Below are 19,478 nucleotides of genomic sequence, written 5' to 3' on the forward strand. Positions count from 1 at the left end.
CTCTTTAAACGTGTAAGTACAGTGTACAAATTATAAAGAAACATTTTCAGTCTTCGCCCCAACACTAACGCCTATGGGTAAAACGTTATCAGAACAATCACTAACCAGTCTACAACCTTTGAATATTGTGGAATCAACAGTAACATAATATGTTCACGGTACAGTCCAATGTCATGCCCCTGCTGCGCGTTTTCCAGGTAGGAAGTGATGTTCTACATCTGTATACATGTAAGTGGAAATGTCCTGACTGACTGACTGATTAACGTCCAGCAAAAACAGTTAGGGGTTTTAACTTGAAATTTGAAAAGGCTGTTGTTGATCTTATACTGTAGACATCGTTCAAGAGGGGATTTTTCGAAATTTTGCCCCTAAGGGCAGGAAGTAGGGGCTCAACGGTTTTCTGAAAATATGTCCTTATTAAGGAAATTTTGAATTCGGCTTCTCGGCAGAAATAAAAAAAATTGGGTGTTCCCGCATTTTTTGAAATTCAGTCCCTGAGGAAGTGAAATAATGGGTGAAAAAGTTTTTTGAAATTAAATCATTATTAAAGAACTATTAAACCATTTTTAAAAATACCTCTATGAAAAGTGGTATTTGGCCTTTAGGTTAGAAAAAGGAAATGATTGTTTAAAGTGTTTTTAGAAATTCAACCCCAACCGGCAAGAAACAGGGACTCAAAAGTTTTAAAAAATATTTTATTATGAAACCAGAATCACTTCTTGGTCAGAAGTACGTTCGAAATTCGCGTGAAAATTTTAGAAGGTGTTGCAATTTGTGAACTAAATCAAAGAAAGCTATTTACCGGCCATTGCGACAACTCGGTTTTGAGTAAGTTGAAAGAATTCAGTACCGGACGTAAGACTGGCGCTAATAACTATAGAACCATATCCAGCATGTCAGTTCCTTTCTTCAACTCGCTATATGAAATAAAATTACACACGTGGAATACTTTAATTACGCAGAGCCTGCTAGCCACGTAAAGCGTCACTAACTCGCTTATAGTGCACAGATTTACAAATTGGCAACGGGCGTAACAACATACAAATCCGATGAAAGAGAAACGAAGAAAAGAAACCTGTGCAGGTCGTAAAGGCTACGCGTGCCTGTCAACACAGCTGTGGAGTACCTGCAGTAATTTCAATAAAATTTGGTACAATATGAGATTGTGCTATGAGAAAGTGAGATTACTGCGGGTGGAACCGATGAGACACCTGTATATAGGAAGGGTAGAAGGACGGATCCTCAAAATTACAGACCAATATCCTTAACATCGGTTTGTTGCAGGATTCTCGAACATATTCTCAGTTCGAATACAACGAATTTCCTTGAGACAGAGAAGTTGCTGTCCATGCATCAGCACGGATTTAGAAAGCATCGCTCCTGCGAAACGCAACTCCCCTTTTTTCACATGATATCTTGCGAACCATGGATGAAGGGTATCAGACGGATGCCATATTCCTTGACTTCCGGAAAGCGTTTGACTCGGTGCCACACTGCAGACTCCTAACTAAGGTACGAGCATATGGGATTGGTTCCCAAATATGTGAGTGGCTCGAAGACTTCTTAAGTAATAGAACCCGGTACATTGTCCTCGATGGTGAGTGTCCATCGGAGGTGAGGGTATCATCTAGAATGCCCCAAGGAAGTGTGGTAGGTCCGCTGTTGTTTTCTATCTACATAAATGATCTTTTGGATAGGGTGGATAGCAATGTGCGGCTGTTTGCTGATGATGATGTGATGTACGGGAAGGTGTCGTCGTTGAGTGACTGTAGGAGGATACAAGATGACTTGGACAGGATTTGTGATTGGTGTAAAGAATGGCAGCTAACTCTAAATATAGATAAGTGTAAATTAATGCAGAGGAATAGGAAAAAGAATCTTGTAATGTTTGAATACTCCATTAGTAGTGTAGCGCTTGACACAGTCACGTCGATTAAATATTTGGGCGTAACATTGCAGAGCGATATGAAGTGGGATGTCAGTTGTGGGGAAGGCGGATAGTCGTCTTCGGTTCATTGGTAGAATTTTGGGAAGATGTGGGTCATCTGTAAAGGAGACCGCTTATAATACACTAAAACGACCTATTCTTGAGTACTGCTCGAGCGTTTAGGATCCCTATCAGGTCGGATTGAGGGAGGACATAGAAGCAATTCAGAGGCGGGCTGCTAGATTTGTTACTGGTAGGTTTGATCATCATCACGCGAGTGTTACGGAAATGGTCCAGGAACTCGGGCGGGAGTCTCTGGAGGAAAGGAGGCGTTCTTTTCGTGAATCGCTACTGAGGAAATTTAGAGAACCAGCATTTGAGGCTGACTGCAGTACAATTTTACTGCCGCCAACTTACATTTCGCGGAAAGACCACAAAGATAAGAGAGATTAGGGCTCGTACAGAGGCATATAGGCAGTCATTTTTCCCTCGTTCTATTTGGGAGTGGAACAGGGAGAGAAGATGCTAGTTGTGGTACGAGGTACCCTCCGCCACGCACCGTATGGTGGATTGCGGAGTATGTATGTAGATGTAGATGACACGATTGCAAAACTCTGGTGAAGAAGGATCATACGCGCTAAGAGCAGATAACGAAATCGAAAATTACGAGTATGTCATAATTTGTTCGGATATGAAAAAACGCATGTTAAAATTCTATGGGCAAATTAGAAGAAATGAACTATCCAGATCAACGAGGTTGTGGAATTACACGAAAGTCGCAGTAAAGCTAAAACTGAAACATTAAAATGGATCACACAGTAAATAAAGGCTTGAGGGAAGCAGCAATAAATAAGTCGTAAGAAGACAGAAAAAATTCCAGGCCGAAATTTCACGTCCGGACAGTTGCCCTGGTAGTAAGACCCAAGAAGCCCAGAATAAAATGGTTTCCCAACAGGAAAAGAGCACGTTCGCAAAGAATGAGTCATTTGGACATAAAGAAAAGCCAGAACATTTTTTTCCCAAGTGAAATGGAATCATCAGTGCGCATTTAAGTTGCAGACAAGTCAACATGGGTCTGGAAGAGGTAAGCTGCGATCTACTCGTAAAGCTGTTTTATATATAATTAAAAAATTTAAAAAACCAACAACAAAGCCAGCAGTAGCGCTGCTGCTCTTCGCGAGTTATCAGGCATTAAGGGAATACGGAGAGGTTCTCTTTCCACAGCGGGGTTGAAGAACATGATTCAGAAGTTGGAATTAACTTGCGATTTGAGGACTGCTCTTGGGATAGGCCGACGGCCGACTCTCCCAGAAACTGTCGAAGTACTTAGGTGTTATCACGGCTGAGAATGAATGCTGGACGCGATGTGCGATCTTCAAGCAGTGCACGAGCAATGCCACGACAGCTGATCATTTCACGGTCCACCGATCGTAAAGTGCTACGTAAAATTATTGTGGAACGGTACCTCTAGTGCGCTTCCAGGCTTTCTTGGTTGCAGAAGGTCGTCACAATGAACAACGCTTGTAATCTGGAAAGTAAACATGATACGGAATTAATAAATGTTACCGTCTCACCTGGAAATTAAATTTTGTTTCTTTCAATGGTTTACTTGTAATTTCTGTACCGCACGTCCTTACAAATGTTTCCACAAATTTTCATTATGCTACGGTCACTTATTTGTCATGGTGCTCCTCTCAAGCAGCCAAAGTTTCAACTATAACCACTCTATATATGTAAGAAACAGTCCCAGAATTCACCTAAAGCGACATAGGGAAATTTCTGGAAACGTAATCTGGATCTTGAAATGGGATTTGGACTTCGCTCTGCCTAAATATAAACGCCGTCTCCACCGCAGGCTAGATAGTTTCTGCTTACGTTGTATGCACTCTTTAGAATGGCCAGTCTAGTACTCGAAATACGCAGCTAATTTATGATACCAATAATTTAACAAATTGTAGTTAAAATTCAGCATAGTAATCCAAGAGATATGTGATGGACCTTGAAACGCTGGTCTAATAGTTGTAACAGTAAAATGTATAACACAAAAACTAAAATTCAAAAAAGCGTTAAAATGAGGATATAACAGTACGACTGCATGTTCATATGTGTAACTGAGGCTAAACAACGAGTACTGTTAGTGTGATTATCAGAGTGCATATAAAAATATTATCTACTGGGTTCTCTTTGGATGGATACCGAAGGAACCAGACACAATAAAAATCGACTTTTCGGCGTTAGCGTCATCGTCTCGTACAGCGGAGGTCACGGGCATGTGAGAGGTGCAAACGTATTTATTTCTTATTCGTAACACAACAATAATATGTGTGCTGAATACTGACCTGTTTCAATAACGATTGATCTGGCGGTAGGATCTCTTTTCTGATGCTAATGTGTGTTCAGAAGAAGAAAAAAAAAACACCTGTCGCTTACATCTGATAAAGAAGGTAGTGAGATGGCCGCCGGAATGTTTCACGGAAACTGTGAATAATATCTATCGGGATGACTGCATCGGGTATCAAATCTCTTTCCGTCCCAATCTGTGCTCATCGTTTCACCGCAGAGCCGTCTTGTTCGAAACACGCAAAGAAGTGATTAGCTCAGAAGACAGTAACATGAAAGACTTCACAGAACTAGTGATTCGTGAACAACGTGACCTACGAGAAAATTAACGTGGAATGTCTGTAGGAACACGAAAGAAGGTAGGGAAGTAACTAAATTGCCCGACAAGACATTGATTTTAATTACAACAGCCCATCTGCGTACACGAATACGCACGTAACGCGGCACGTAAACCCCTACAATTTTAAGTAACTGTAACTCATACTAGGAGACTAAATTTGCTTCTACGGTAAAATGGCCAACGATAAATGTTTTGCTGAAATATAACCACGCAATGCGAGAAATAGAAGAGAGAAGCTGTGTATTCTAATGTACTGTGCTGTACTTTCAATCGAGACGAAGTCGAAATCTATTCCAGTGGATCGAAGTTGCCTATGGTACACCTTTAGGCACTAGTCCTAGTCAATTGTGCTTTTTCGCCACACAGGTCGAAAACAGAAAAACTGAAGAATGATAATATTTTAGCGTATGTGTTACCCGTGAATTTCTTTCTCCTTTCTCAATACATATTATAACAAGCTAACTGGTGTGGCTTATTTAATAGATCCCCACGCATTTGTGTACTTGCGCAAATTTCTTCTTTCCAACACAATTTCTGCAACCTACATTGACTTGAACTTGCTTGTTGTACTCAGGCTCTGGTTCACATCTAAAATGCTTACCCCGACACACCAAATTAACTATTCCTTCCTGCTGCAGAATGTGTCCAATAAACAGATCCCTTCTTTTAGTCAGGACATTTCACAAAGCTCTTTTCCTTCCAATCTGATACAGCACTTCCTCGCTAGTGACTATCTACACACTGAATCTTCAGCATTTCTCTGCTGTCACCAGTAATTTTACCAAAAAAAAAGCAGAACTCGCCCACTTTTTTTGCTTCTCACTGTCTAACCCAATTCCACCAGCATTATCTGACTTCATGCGACTACCAGCCAAGAACGTTGTTAACTTTAATTCTTCTTATAACCTGTTTTCAAGATAATATCCATTCCGCTCAACTCATCTGTCAAGAGCTTTGCAATTTCAGGCAAGATTACATGCCATCATAAACCTCAAAATTTTTCTCTCTCTTCCAGGAACTTCAATTCTTGCACCATAATAAAGTATCTTAATTAAAAAAACTTGTAAAATCTTCTAAAAACTTTTTGGTAGCCGTATAAGCGGTTAGCAATTCCTTTATAACAGGATCACACACAACCCGTTTCGCGATGGTTTATTCACTTTCTCAGATGTTCGCATGTAACTAATTTAACATTGGTTCGTTAAAATACATGGTTTCCTAACTTTCGGATGGCATTCTTGTTGGCAGAACCGCCTAAATTGAATGGTTACGAGATGACACATCAAAATTCCAAATTCCAAGTTTTTTAGAAGATTTTAATAGTCTTTTGAAAAAATTTTTAAAATTTGTGGATGCCCAAACCGTAAAATAATATGTTCTTTCGCCATACTTCTCCTAGGTTTCCTTTACTGTTGCTTCAGGGTGCGAGGATAGATTACAACCTTATCTCATTCCCTTCTCAGTTACATCCAATTTTCATCTCGTTCGACTAACTGCAATCTGGTTCCTGTATAAGTTGCAGATAACTTTCCACTTCTTTTCTTATCACTGATAACTTCTAAATTTCGAAGACAGTTTCTGTCAGCATTGTCAAAGCTCATCTCTCCGTATACATCCAATCTGAATGTGGGTTTGTCTTCCTACATTTCTCCTGAGCCCCAAGCGTTCCTCCCCCATGTCGGCTTCATATTGTGCCTTGTCTTTTGCCCAATTATTCGTCTGCTGCCTCCAGTATTTCCACCTTTGAGAGTTATCTATTTTAGTCAAACGTTGTCTAGTGTTCCCTTTGAAACTCTCAACAATCTCCGGTTGTTTAACTTACACAGGTTCCATTTCATTTAGATTCTGCTGGTTGGTTGTTTGGTTAGGGGGAGAAGACCAAACAGCGAGGTCATTGGTCCCACAGGATTACGGAAGGATGGGGAAGGAGGTCGGCCGTGCCCTTTCAAAGGAACCATCCCGGTATTTCCCTGAAGCGATTTTGCGAAACCACGGAAAACCCAAATCAGGATCGCCAGACGCGGGTTTGAACCATCATCTTCCGGAATGTGAGTCCAATATACTAACCACCGCGGCACCTCGCTCGGTTTTATATTCTTCAGTCCATATTTCATAAAAATAACTCTAGGTCAAAGTACAGATCTTCGCATGAGTATGCTTTTCACTTTAAAATATCGTGTCGAAATCTCTGTCTTGCTATCACATAATTATCTCCCATCACGTAATTATCTCTGAATCTCTAACGTGTATACATCCTCCTTTCGTGATTCTCAAACCAAGTGTTGGCAATGATTAAATTGTGCTCCGAGTAAAATTCTATCTGGCTCCTTGCCCTTTCATTGATGTCCTCCAGTTATCTTTCTCCTACTATTTTTCCTTCTCTTCCTTTCCGTACTAACGACTTTTAGTTCCCCATCACAAATTTTCATCTCGCTTATCCACCTGAATAATTTATGTTCCCTCATTATACATTATTTAAGTTTTTTCATCATATTATGAGCTAGTAGGTATATAAACATTTGACTAATGTTGTAGAAGCTGACTTGAATACGATAACCTGTTCTCCATGTTTTTCATAGATTTGACGCGTTTTTTTTTTTATCTTGTTCATTATTAGAGCTATTCCTGCATACCACATTTGATTTCGTGTCCAGCACATTGTACTCACCTAATCAGAAATCGTGTTTTCCTGGCACCGCACTTCAATAATTCATTTTATCCGACTTCAAACTATTCATTTTACTTTTCAATTTCTCTAATCGAAATGCTTAAGGCTTCTGACATTGCACGTTCCGACCTGTAGAACGCTGGTGTGTGTGTGTGTGTGTGTGTGTGTGTGTGTGTGTGTGTGTGTGTGTGTGTGTGTGTGTAAATCTTTATGAAAACTTCCTCCTCCTCAAACATTCACGTCCAGAAATTCGAATAGTCTACCTAGGAGAATTCCATAATTAAGCCACAAAATTAAGCTGCACGTCATAGGGGAAATTAACGACTACAGTTTTTCTTGGGTTTTTACACTGCCGTTATACCAACAGTAAATAGACATGTTGCCTTATATGGCATTCCATCGGCAACCAAATCTCAAAAGATTGCAGTTGTTGCTTTTCCGACAGAAAATACACAACAATTATGTCAAGATTTCAGCTTCTCTTGTTCAATGTTTCAGGCGCAACACAACGTTACGGAACGGTACACTAGGAGAGCACATGTTGAACGATGAAGGCGTTCCGAAGATAAATGAAACAGGTACGCTTTTTTGATATAAGAAATTTTATTCGTAATAGCCACGACTAATTAACATCTGATACCTGTTTACTATGATGATGAAATGATGAGGCATTCATCTATTATGGTTTTGTTTATTTAAACATGCCTTTCATACAGTAGACAGTGGTGCTGCTTACGTCCATCATCATGCATGATCAATACAGTTACTAATGATTGACTAAATGGATAAAATTATACCAATTTAAGGTAGATGTTAAATCGTTGTATCTGATAAATCTGTAACTAATTCTTCCTAGATTAGGATAACTAACACTGCCTAGAACTACTTTGTGTAACATGTATTTATATGGGCATCATTTTCATTAACGGCTCGGACGACACAAACCAGTGTAGAAGAACCTGTGCTGGATTCAGAATCGTTACTGTAGTATGCTATTGGAAATTGCGTATTTAAATTTAGACCGATCGACGAAAGATCTTTGCTTATCATTCGTTAGGTCTTTTCTTCGATACAGATGCCACACGAAATATGTTAACAGTTGAAACATTGCATTGTTTTTCTCTTTTGGGGATTACATGCTGCGTTGTGTGTGACAAGTTAAGGCTCTTTGTTGGAGCGGCAGTGGAACACGGATGCCTGATGTTAGGTACGCAACAAAGTAGAAAAAGAAAAAAGTACAGAAGTTTCAACACGTGTCTCGGAAGTATGCTCTATGTTTAAGAAAAACTGTTTGAATCAAATGAAAGCTGAAAACAAGCGCTTTTCCGACCACCATGAAACAAAACAAGATGTTTATTTTGTCAGAATTACATCGAGGATGAAACTGAACATAAAAAAATGTTTTTAAGAAGGATGCCTTCTTTTCACGGGACTGCGCCATCGAACTGCACCACTACGGCTTCCCTCACGGACTACTTCAGATCTCTCTGGTTGCTCTTGGGTACTTTCCAGGTTTCAGTCCGTTCATGAGAAGTGCCTTGGTAACAGAATAACTAAAGCAGTGTCCGCGAAAGCCAGCCGTCCCGGTTCTAGTTCATATTACGGTCCAACACACAGTTTTAAATTTTCACATTTAGTAACGCAATAAATTAATTACAGTGTGTGTGCATCAAACCCAAGCCCAGCACTTCACGTGCAATAAAATGATATAAATTTAAATTGTATTTCGAGTATCTAACCAAGCAAGCACTGGCTTCGAAGACTACTACACTGAAAGCGATAATGAAAGTTTGTGACGACTGGGTATAGTAAGCTTTCCATAACTTTCAGAATTTGTAGGACTGCAGATTTCGGTGCGAGTGTATATACGTCGATGTCATATGTGTTTCGTGTGTTAGATCTTTAGTCCCAATACTGGTTTGTAGCTCCCTACGATAGTCTATCCTGTGCAAGCGTCTTCATCTCCGAATAACTATTGTAACCTACATGCATTTAAGCATGCTTACCGTATCACGCCCTGGTCTCCCTCTACAACTTTTAACTCCCCCCCCCCCCCCTCTCTCTCTCTCTCTCTCTCTCTCTCTCTCTCTCTCTCTCACTCTCTCTCTCACACACACACACACACACACACACACACACACACACACACACACACACAAACACAAACACACATCCCTTCATTATCAAACTGATGACTACTTGATGCTTCAGGATGTGTTTTATCAATCGACCCGTTCTTTTAGTAAAGTCGTGCCATAAATTTCGGTTTTCCTCCAATTCGATTCAGTACCCCTTTATTTGCTATCCTATCTGCCCATCTAATCTTCAGCATTCTTTTGTAGCACCACATTCCAAATGTTTCTATTTCTTTCTTGACCAGGTTTTCGTTCTCTACTAGGCTACACTCGACAAAAATACTTTCAGGAGTGACTTCCGAACTGTTAGATCTACGATGTATTACAATTTAAAAATTTTAGCTCTTTCATAAATGATCTTCTTGCCAGTGTCACTCTGCTTTTCGCATCCCCTCTACTTCGGCCATCATCAAATAGCAAAACTCATCTCTAAGTTTTAGTGCCCGTTTCCTAATCTAGTGCCCTCGCCATCGCCTGATTTGATTCGACTACATTCCATTACCCTTGTTTTACTTTTGTTGAGTTCATTTTATAATCTTCTTTCAAGACACTATCCTTCACGTTCAGCTGCTCTTCTGAGTCCTCTGCTGCCTCTGACAGAACTACAATGCCACAGGCAACCCTTCAAGACTTTTTTCACTTCCTAAACTTTGCATCCCTTCCAAAGTTTTACGTTGGTTCTCTTTACTGCTTGTCCCCTGCACACACTGAATAACTTTGGGAAGAGGCTAACAGCCCTCTCTCGCTCGCTTCTCAACTACTACTACTCTCTCATGTTTCCCGACTTTTGTAACTGTGGTCTGGTTTCAATACAAGTTGCATAGTGTGTTGCTCCGTAAAAAGTATTGATTGCAATTTCGTGTCTGTAACAGGACTATTCAGATATCAGTAAGACTCTGGCACTGTGGTTTTAAACCACCAAATATATCTCTCTCAGAATATGGACTTACGATTTAAAAAAAAACCTAAAACGATGGTGATGTGGAGCATTTCGAAGGTGAAGAGAGGTTTGTTTAACATAAAAATTGGCAGTGGAAGTAGTCAAACTATTCTGTCTAGAAAGTAAGACTACACAGCACGATCCAAGGAGGAGATGTATCATAAGACTGACGGATGTATGGTTTTCTTTAATGAAAGTATCATCAAATATTCGAATAGAACTGAAGAAGTAGTGTCCGACAACAATATCTGAAGTACGGCATTGCATGGAAGTAACGTGAATCATGGAAAATCTATATTATGGAAGTAAGAACACTGAAAATTAAGTGACCCAGTAAGATACGAAATACAAGTAGTACACCAAAGGGCATATGGCGACGGCCTTCATCGAATGACCTTTGCTACACTATTTAGGGTTAATAGTCGCCAGGAGAACAAACGAGTCAGTTGCCATTTGGTACAGCATCCAACTTGCCGCTGGAAGGAGCAGCAGAGTGAAGAAATTGCTGGCCGTGTTAGATGTAACAGCAGAGAAGCAGAGATGAGAAGATCATCACAAAACAGGGAAGAGTTGTAGGATGGCATCAAAACTGGTCGATGGGCTCAAGACTTTGAAAATACGCTTCTAATTAAGATTTTCAGTGCGATTGAGAAAAAATTAATAGATGGACGCTGATGAGTCGAAAAATTATTTATAATAACTGAAATTACAATTGTTGTCATAGAAGGAATAGTTGTGTGTCGTGGGTGCTACACCGCTTCCTAAAGTCGTCTTACTAACAAACAAAAACATAACAAGCACAAAATAAGTGCCAGGGTAGCTCATTTGGCAACAGCATTGTCCACAGAAGGCAAGATTCTGGGTCGAGTCCCAGTCTGCTTTAATTTGCCAGACGGGTTTGTAAACAAAATTATTTTCGAGTAATTCTCACCAGTACTGAATAATTCCGTTAAGCAGTGCACATGTAGCAAAGATACTGTGTCTGAACACTTCCGATACTTTTTCCGGAGCCCAAGACGATTATCCAACCAGGCAACAATGTCAGCCCTACGCCTTTTAGCCCTTAGTTAAACACGTCGAAGAGCTGTAACATCTGAGCTTTCTGGGAACTCGGGATGCAGAGGTTCGAATCTCCCTCCCCGGTTATTTTCACACAGAGGACGCAGCGTAGCAACTCGACTCGCTCAGAATGTGTGTTCTCGACAAGTTGAAATTTGCAGTCGACGGCGACCCGTCGGTGTGTCCGCCGCTGGTGAGCCGTGAAGGATGGGGCGGCAGACCGCCGCTGGCCGTGGAGAAAGTGCGCACGCCGGTGCCGTTCGTCGTCATCCACCACACGTACATTCCCGGGGCCTGCAACACCAGCGACGACTGCGAATCCAAGATGCGTTCCATGCAAGACTTCCACATGGGCAAGGGCTGGCTCAACATCGGTTACAAGTAAGTTCCCGACGGCTTCCAGGGCAGACCATTCCTGGACTAACTCAGTGTAAACAGTTTTTTTGCCTGTGCTTGCTACTTACGAATGTTTACAGTCTTTGCCGCAGTTTATTACTTCCGATTCTGATTACACATTTCCACTAACTGCCATCATCGGATCTGTCGTGACACGAAAAATATAAGCGGTAGTAATACAGTCGAAACGTTGGTTTTAAGTTTATAATTAAAGTATTTTATACAATGACGCAAAAGTACAACACCCAGAAGAATTTTAATCATTATTGACACAGCCCGCGGAAACCTTCGTTTGTAGAGCGGTATGTAGGCGAGTGGTATCATGTTGGAAAACACCCATTGGCGTGTTGTTCGCAATTGGCAGCGCAGCGGATTGAATCACCAGATTGACGTACAAATTTGCAGTAAAAAAATGGCTCTAAGCACTATGGGACGTAACATCTGAGGTCATCAGTCCCCTGGACTTAGAACTACTTAAACCTAAGGACATCACACACATCCATGCCTGAGGCAGGATTCGAATCTGCGACCGTAGCAGCGGGGCGGTTCCGGACTGAAGCGCCTAGAACCGCTCGGCCACCGGGGCCGGCTATTTGCAGTCAGGGTGCATGGGATAATTAAGAGAATGCTCCTGCTGTCATATGAAATCGCACCACACACCGTAACTCCAGGTGCAGAGCCACGCTGAGAGGTTGGTTAAATGACCTCAACTGGCCTCCTAACCAACAAACGGCCTTATTTCCCATCGAGGCAGAACCAGATTTCCTCAGAAAACGCAATAGACCTCCACCCTGCCCTCCAATCAGCTTTCACTTCACACGACCGCCTCCGAAGTCGCAAATGAATGTGTTTTGGGGTCACTGGAATGCATGCTACAGGACATCTGGCTCGGAGCTGCCCTTGAAGTAACAGATTTGTAACAGTTCGTTGTGTCACTGTGGTGCCAGCTGCTGCTCAAATTGCTGCTGCAGATGCTGTACGATGCGGCAGAGCCGTACATAAAAAAACAATGGTCTTACATCTCGGTAGAGCCACGTGGCCGTCCAGAACTCGATCATCTTGCAACCGTACATTTTCGTGACCACCGATGCCGGCAACCATGTACAGTGGCTACATTCCTGCCAAGTCTTTCTGCAGTATCGCAGAAGGAACATCCAGGTTCTCGTAGCCCTATTACACCACCTCATTCAAACTCGGTGAGGCATTGATAATGGCGTCTTTGTCGCCTTAAAGGCACTCTTGACTAACAGCAACTCACGTCTTGCCTCAAAGGTAACTAACGCTCACGACCATTACAGCGTGTATTGAGAGCAAACCCGATTTGCATCTTCGTAGTGGTGCTTATGCAACTGGCGCTAAATATGAAAAGGTATCATCATTCAGATGTATAAACACACTTACAAACTTCCGTTTATGTCGCGCAACTTCTCCTTGGAGTTGCGAATTATTTCCAACCGTGTATTCACATAAAAAAGGCAGTCACAACGAATAATAAAAATTGGTTTTCTGACATCATGAGTGATCTGTTGTGACGTTTGAGTGCTTTAATAAACTAACCCTCCAGCTCCATATTTTTTCATTGGCTCCACACTAATAGCCTTGCAGTCATTCCACATACGCGATTTTGTCACTGCTGTTTAGTATAAATTTTTCGTTGGTTGTTTATTTCTGGGCTCCACGATTTCTCTAGTTTTTTGTCTGAAGCATTTCATTTTGTGCTGCAATACTTTACTGTAAGTTGCCTTACTTTCTACTGCCCTTATGTTACGTTAGGTTAGTTAAAATCTACCGGGAGTCACATACATGTGTTAATCCAGAAGGATTTGTCTTTTTATTGTTTATGTAACACATTTGCAAGAAACGAAAGTATATTTTAAATCTAATTTACCTTTTATTCACGTTTGTACTTGTCCGTCATCTGTGAGTCAGTGTGTGCTGTTACTGAGCTTTGGGCGCCACCTGGTGGCGGCTGGGTAATTTACCTTCTGAGTGCGTCGCCGCCGGTGTGCACCTCGTCCTATTTGACGATATACACTGTGCTGACTTTTTAAAGTATTTGGAATGTATCACTCATCTATAACACCGTGTTTGTACACTACTGATTGTGTGCAGTTCTCAATTTGTAAGCTACTGAAATAACGTGCCTCCCATGGTTATTTTCTTGTGTTAAGAAAAACATTTTTGTAATATATTCAAAGAATTGCATATCTCATGTTTATGATGGCAATTAGTCGAAATGCGTAACGGGGAATCAGAAATAATAAAGTGCTGCCAAGACTGAAACAACCGTGTTTGTGTGTGCATGGTTATAGCCTCTGCTGTACACTATATAAAGATGTCCTGTCTGCCATTTTTACTTACGAATTTTATGTAGTGGTAAAACTTAACGAGTAGCCAAAGGTCATGAGAAGGCACAGGATGTAATGTTATCAATGAGTCACTTTCCCACGAGGTCTCAAAACTGCAGTTAGACATCAAGGCTTGGCATTTACGATGTGTAACGATCATTCTGGGGAGATATTGATCCACGTATCATGCAGCGCTACTCACAATAGTCCTTGTGTGGTTGGTTTATTGACAGCATCCCATTAATGATCGATTAAGAAGTGGCGATCTCGGCGCCAAAGCCACAATGGTGAATCCGCTGAAGTGTTCATCAAGCCACCCGCGAGCAACCAATGAGCGACGACACGTCGTATCGTCCTGCTGAACAAGGAATGTCCAAGCTCTAGTGCAGGAAAGTGATGCAGACAGTTTCCAAACCTGTCCACATAACGAACATCTGACGATGGTCTCCGCAGCCGGGAGGCAGTCTTGTCGACATAGAGGATTCACAGAGCACAATCCACAATCTCAGACACCCATTAGCTCGATACAACTGAAATCGGGATTCACAGGACCATCCTAGAAGCCGCCACGTCTCCATGGTCCAGTGACCTGTCTCTAACAGACTGCTCAGATACCATGTCTACACTCTCGCCATACACAGCACCTAGTCGCAACAATCGGTCGTCACACACGGCACGTCTTCAAATGGGGTAACATTTCCCCAACTTTAAGCCACTCAGTTTAGTTACGGCCTGTGGTACATACATAACTTAGGAGAGGTCCAAACGAGTAGCAAAGATAACAGAGGTACGTTTATCGCTGTCCATACATATGCAGTGCAGGATTTCCTAATTAGCAGCTCAGTCACCGGTGATCCCATATTTCAGGAAAGCAGTTCCGCAGTGTCGCCTAGTGACAAGCTGAAGAGATGTCGTACCAGCTTTGAGACGGGGCTCAGGACTTCGTAGCAGACGTAACTAAGTAAGTTCTTTCAAACGGGGCGAAATTGCAACATGTAAAAGAAATTTAGGTATTGGCGGTTGGTGTCCTATACGGCCGTTACTGCAGACAATATGCATCAATGATTCGGCGGGTAACGTCGGAAGCTCCGTAACGCTCTTTACAAATCATGCTGTCGTTTATGCTGCCACAATGCCGCAAAATTATAACGATATTCTGCAGGAATTACAAAGTATCGACGCTTGGTGCAAAAAGAGAAGAAACATTAGGGTTTAACGACCCATGCACGACGACGCCATTGAGATGGAGCACATCCTCAGATTGGTGAAGGAAAACGGCCGTGCACTTTTAGAAGGAACTATCCCAGCGTTTACCCAAAGCGATGTAGGGACAGCACGGAAAAGTCGGTGTGAACGGCTCGATCTGACACCAGACTTCACTCCTGCGCCATCGTGCTCGGTTGAGTCTTGCGCAGGGACCGCCAGTTTACACGCAACATGAATAAATGTAACATGTTGCGACAAACAGGCGGAGAGACCCATTATAGTACCGTACACTATTTTCATTGTACCACTACAACAGTAGCAACCTGAAAATATCGACGACTAACCCTTTAGAGAACGAATACTAAGAACTGGTTGTATGAAAAGCACGTGCTAGGTTGAGTCTAAGACGAATCTTTAGGAAATGTAATTCACCCATGAAATAGGTGGCGTACATAATCCTCGTTCAATCTACCGTTGACTACTGCTCGTCGATATGTAACCGTTACCGGGTACGATATCCTGGTACTTCTGGAGTTGAAGAATCAGCCGACATGTATACACCGTTGCCGAGAGAACGTCCGAATGTTACTCACATTCTGCGGTGAGGCATCTTCCTTGTCCCATTGTCGTATTCCAAGGCCAGCCGAGTATATGGAGCATACGAAAGAACGGTCTCCTAAAAGATAGTGTTCTTTCACCAATTGAGTTTAACATATTACCAATGGCAAACCACTCCCATCTCATACAAAGAGGTTCCTGTATGCAGATGACTTGACCCCAGCTACTCATAGTAAAAATTTAAAAGCTGCGGAACAAAGCTTCACTAATTCTATGAAAATGATTTCAAACTATTGCAAGGAAAATCATCTCTAGCCAAATTAAGCGAAAACCAAAATCTGCGCCATATATTTGCAGTACAAAGAAGCCTGACGGAAGCAACGCGTGAATTTGAAAGGAACGCAACTGGAACACACACTGTACCAACATCAAGACAAAGGTTTCATCACGTAACTGTCCGCTATGGGTTTGTTGCCACACTCAGACAGTAAGGACAACTTCCTTACCACGCTGCTACTATGTTGCTGAATATGCTATTGCTGTGTGGTACAAATTTTCTCATGCAAAAAGAAAAAAACTGATATTGTACTGAAAAAAATCTGCGAGCTAATTACGGGTTGTTTGAAGCCGACACCTACACAGATGTTGTATCCACCTATACGCACAGCCCCGGGCCGATGTCAGACGTGAAGTGACTACTAATATAGGGTGGAAAAACGTTTGTAAAAGCTCAGTCCATGCTACCCTTCATGAACCACAGTCGCCATCAACGATTGAAGTACAGTGGAGTTTCTTGCAGTATTCTGGTCCACTTCAATCTTACCAGAGAAAGGCCAGCGTGAAATCTGGAGCAGAGGTATTCTGATCATCCGGAATGTGACAAAACTGAAGAATTGCCGCCAGGTCGTGAAGAGTGGTGGTGCAGTGGAAGTCCTTAAAGAGACTGCACCAAGGGGGTTCCATCATCCAATGACAGCCTCACGAAATGGGGCACGAACAGGATGGAGACTCACTGTGCAAATGTGGGGAGGAACACAATTCCAGCCGTCTCATGAACTCCCGCCTTCATACCCATTCGCGTAATGGGGTGGAACTGGCACTGACTAAAAGCAGTGCCATAACTGTAGGAAAATACTGGCCACAACACATATGAATACGGTATATAGCATTAATATTTGATTATGTCAATTTATGTTCTGTGTAGTACTTTATATCCTGCCGTTTTACTTTCTTTGTTTATGACTTGTTAATCGATTAATTTGAACATGTATACTGTCCAACGCAATGAAAGGGTCACTTTTTTTGAAACCGCATCTTTTTCTCCCATTGCGATGTAGAAGCTCTAAATTTTCCTGGAAGGTGGCTACAAACTTCCTTTGTAGTGGTGCGAATGCGTGGCGCCGTGAGACTTCACCGTCGGACTCTAAGACCCTTCAAACAGCAAGGTATCGACATATGGGGAAAAATGGCCAGAGCTCAGAAGTTCATGCGAGCTGCAAAGTTGGTTAGTGGTGCTACATTGGCATCAGATTTCACCATCGCGTCTCTTACATACATTTCGAGCCTCCTTTTGAAGCCTCTCCCATGTATGTCACAACCGCGGCGCCCAACGTTGAAAACACGCGGTTTTCTTATGGGGAGCCGAGGAAAAGATTTCAGACACGGCGCCGCTCAAACTCGACAAGAAATGTAACCAGGAGGTGGCATAGAAGACGTCAGTGAAACCACATCTTCCATGAGGGGCGTTCATTCATTCGCGGTCGAAAACGACAGTTCGCATTGCGATGCGCAACAGAACGACGTTCTTGACAACGTTCGAAATTGGTGACTACTCCCCCCCCCCCCCCCTCCACGTCACCTTTCCCGGACGATTCAGCCCTACTCTAAGGACATCGTGGGGTTGCAATCCTTTCGTGCGCACTGTACAAATGCCACTGCACAGAGAAATTCATTGACTGAAGACTATGCTCCGGCGGGATAGGCAACGCTTTCGACTTCCCAGATTTCGTATGCAGCTAGCAGGTGCTAAAGTAGCGATGTAGTGACACTCGGCTGAGGTTGTGTCGATAAAGTTGTCTATCCTGCGGGCAAACAGTCATCACTGAACGCGTGTCTGTTGTACAGGGACATTTTTCAAATGCCTATCAAAGGTGTGCGGGTGGCAGTGAGAGTGGTGACAAACTAGGGCGTCTTAGAGGGACACTTTGTGCTTTTCAATCACGTGCTTGTCCATGTCGCACTCCGTCATGATCATGACCCAGGATGGCGCGAAACAGAAGGTTTGAAAAAGCTGCTCGTCGAATCGTTTTGCACGGTTCCTAGTGTTCCCACACTGTATACCATAAAAGAATTGCGGTCGTCCTACACTCCAAAGGGGTGCGACCACCTTCAATGCGGTTGTGTCACAGGTTGTCAAGAACGTGGTCCTATTACTCATTATATTGCCAACTGTCGTTTTCGACCGCTAAATGTTAGGGAACCGACTCTTCAATGGAAGGTGTGATTTCACTGACGCCCCTTGTGTCACCCGCTGAAGCCTCTTCACGTTGATTCGGAGCGGCGGTGCGTCTGAAGTGTTTTCCTTTGCCAACCACAAAAAAGTGCCCGCTGGGCTTCGCGGTTCTGATCTTCATCGCACAGGCGTGAAGACAAAGAGTGAGATGTAGATAACTGGTGGCGGGGGGTGGGGGGGGGGGGGGGTGACGGCCTTCCTATCGTGTGACACGTCCACGATGGCTTCTGTCAGAATTGTGGTGAAATTTGCTGCGAATGTGACATCATTAACTCACCTTACACCTTCTGATCTCTGGCCCTTTTTTCCCTCCATGTGTCGACGCCTTGTTGTTTGATGCGTCGCTGAGTCCGAGGGTGAAGTCGCAGAGCGCCATTGCAGAGGAAGGTTGTAGGCACCTTCTAGCAAAATTTCGAACTTCTGCGACGCGACGGGAGAAAGTGACGGGGTTTCAAAAAAGTGGCCCTTTAATTGTGACGTGCCATGTATGCAGGGTAGTTATAATTGATCTTTCGATAATTGAGAGGGAAAACTATATACGATATGGGTACCGAACTTAATATGAATGGCGTTCGGAGTGTGCGCTGCAGGATGTACGTTGTTAGTAGCGTTACTGTCACGAGTTGTGTTCACGCGCCGGTCCTGGAACGGTGACTTAAGAGTTGAAACACAGGCATCAGTGTTGTGCATTACAGTTGCTGACAGTCAACACTGGTCCTGACAAGGTGAGCAGGGCTTTGCTCGCAAAACTGTTTTATCAACACAGCGGCAACAGAGCTGCTGCCCTTCGCGAGTACTGACGAACTACAGGAACACGGGCACGTCCTCTTTCCACACAGAAGCTGAAAAACACAATTCGGAAGTTCGATTTAACTGGCGAACTGCTCCCGAGAGAGGCCGACAACCGCTCCACAAGCTAGCGAAGAAGTTGGTGTTTCCATCGCTGACAATGCTGGACACAATGTGCGATCTTTAAGCAGTACACGAGCTGCGTCACGACAGCTTAACACTGCGTGGTCCACCGTTGTTCGGACAGAAGTAGGGCAATC

General features: G+C 42.8%; 2 protein-coding genes across 8 annotated transcripts in view; one reads left to right on the top strand and one right to left on the bottom strand.

The window, feature by feature from the left end:
* LOC126419883 (trichoplein keratin filament-binding protein) overlaps window positions 1-19,478 on the bottom strand; it is a 791,911-nt gene that overhangs the window by 454,687 nt on the left and 317,746 nt on the right. For 2 of the 7 annotated variants that reach the window (XM_050087139.1, XM_050087138.1), the window contains exon 3: window positions 3,393-3,455. The exons of the other annotated variants lie outside the window; for them this stretch is intronic. The gene's annotated coding sequence lies outside the window, so the exon portion shown is untranslated. The remainder of the gene's footprint in view (window positions 1-3,392; window positions 3,456-19,478) is intronic. 7 annotated transcript variants of the gene reach the window in all.
* The window catches only part of LOC126419886 (peptidoglycan-recognition protein LC-like), a 62,806-nt gene that overhangs the window by 31,992 nt on the left and 11,336 nt on the right, over window positions 1-19,478 (top strand). The window contains exons 3-4 of the mRNA XM_050087148.1: window positions 7,774-7,853; window positions 11,571-11,790. Of these exons, the coding sequence (XP_049943105.1) occupies window positions 7,774-7,853; window positions 11,571-11,790 (300 nt within the window). The remainder of the gene's footprint in view (window positions 1-7,773; window positions 7,854-11,570; window positions 11,791-19,478) is intronic.

This window comes from Schistocerca serialis, chromosome 9, assembly GCF_023864345.2.
Source record: "Schistocerca serialis cubense isolate TAMUIC-IGC-003099 chromosome 9, iqSchSeri2.2, whole genome shotgun sequence".
NCBI lineage: Eukaryota > Metazoa > Arthropoda > Insecta > Orthoptera > Acrididae > Schistocerca > Schistocerca serialis.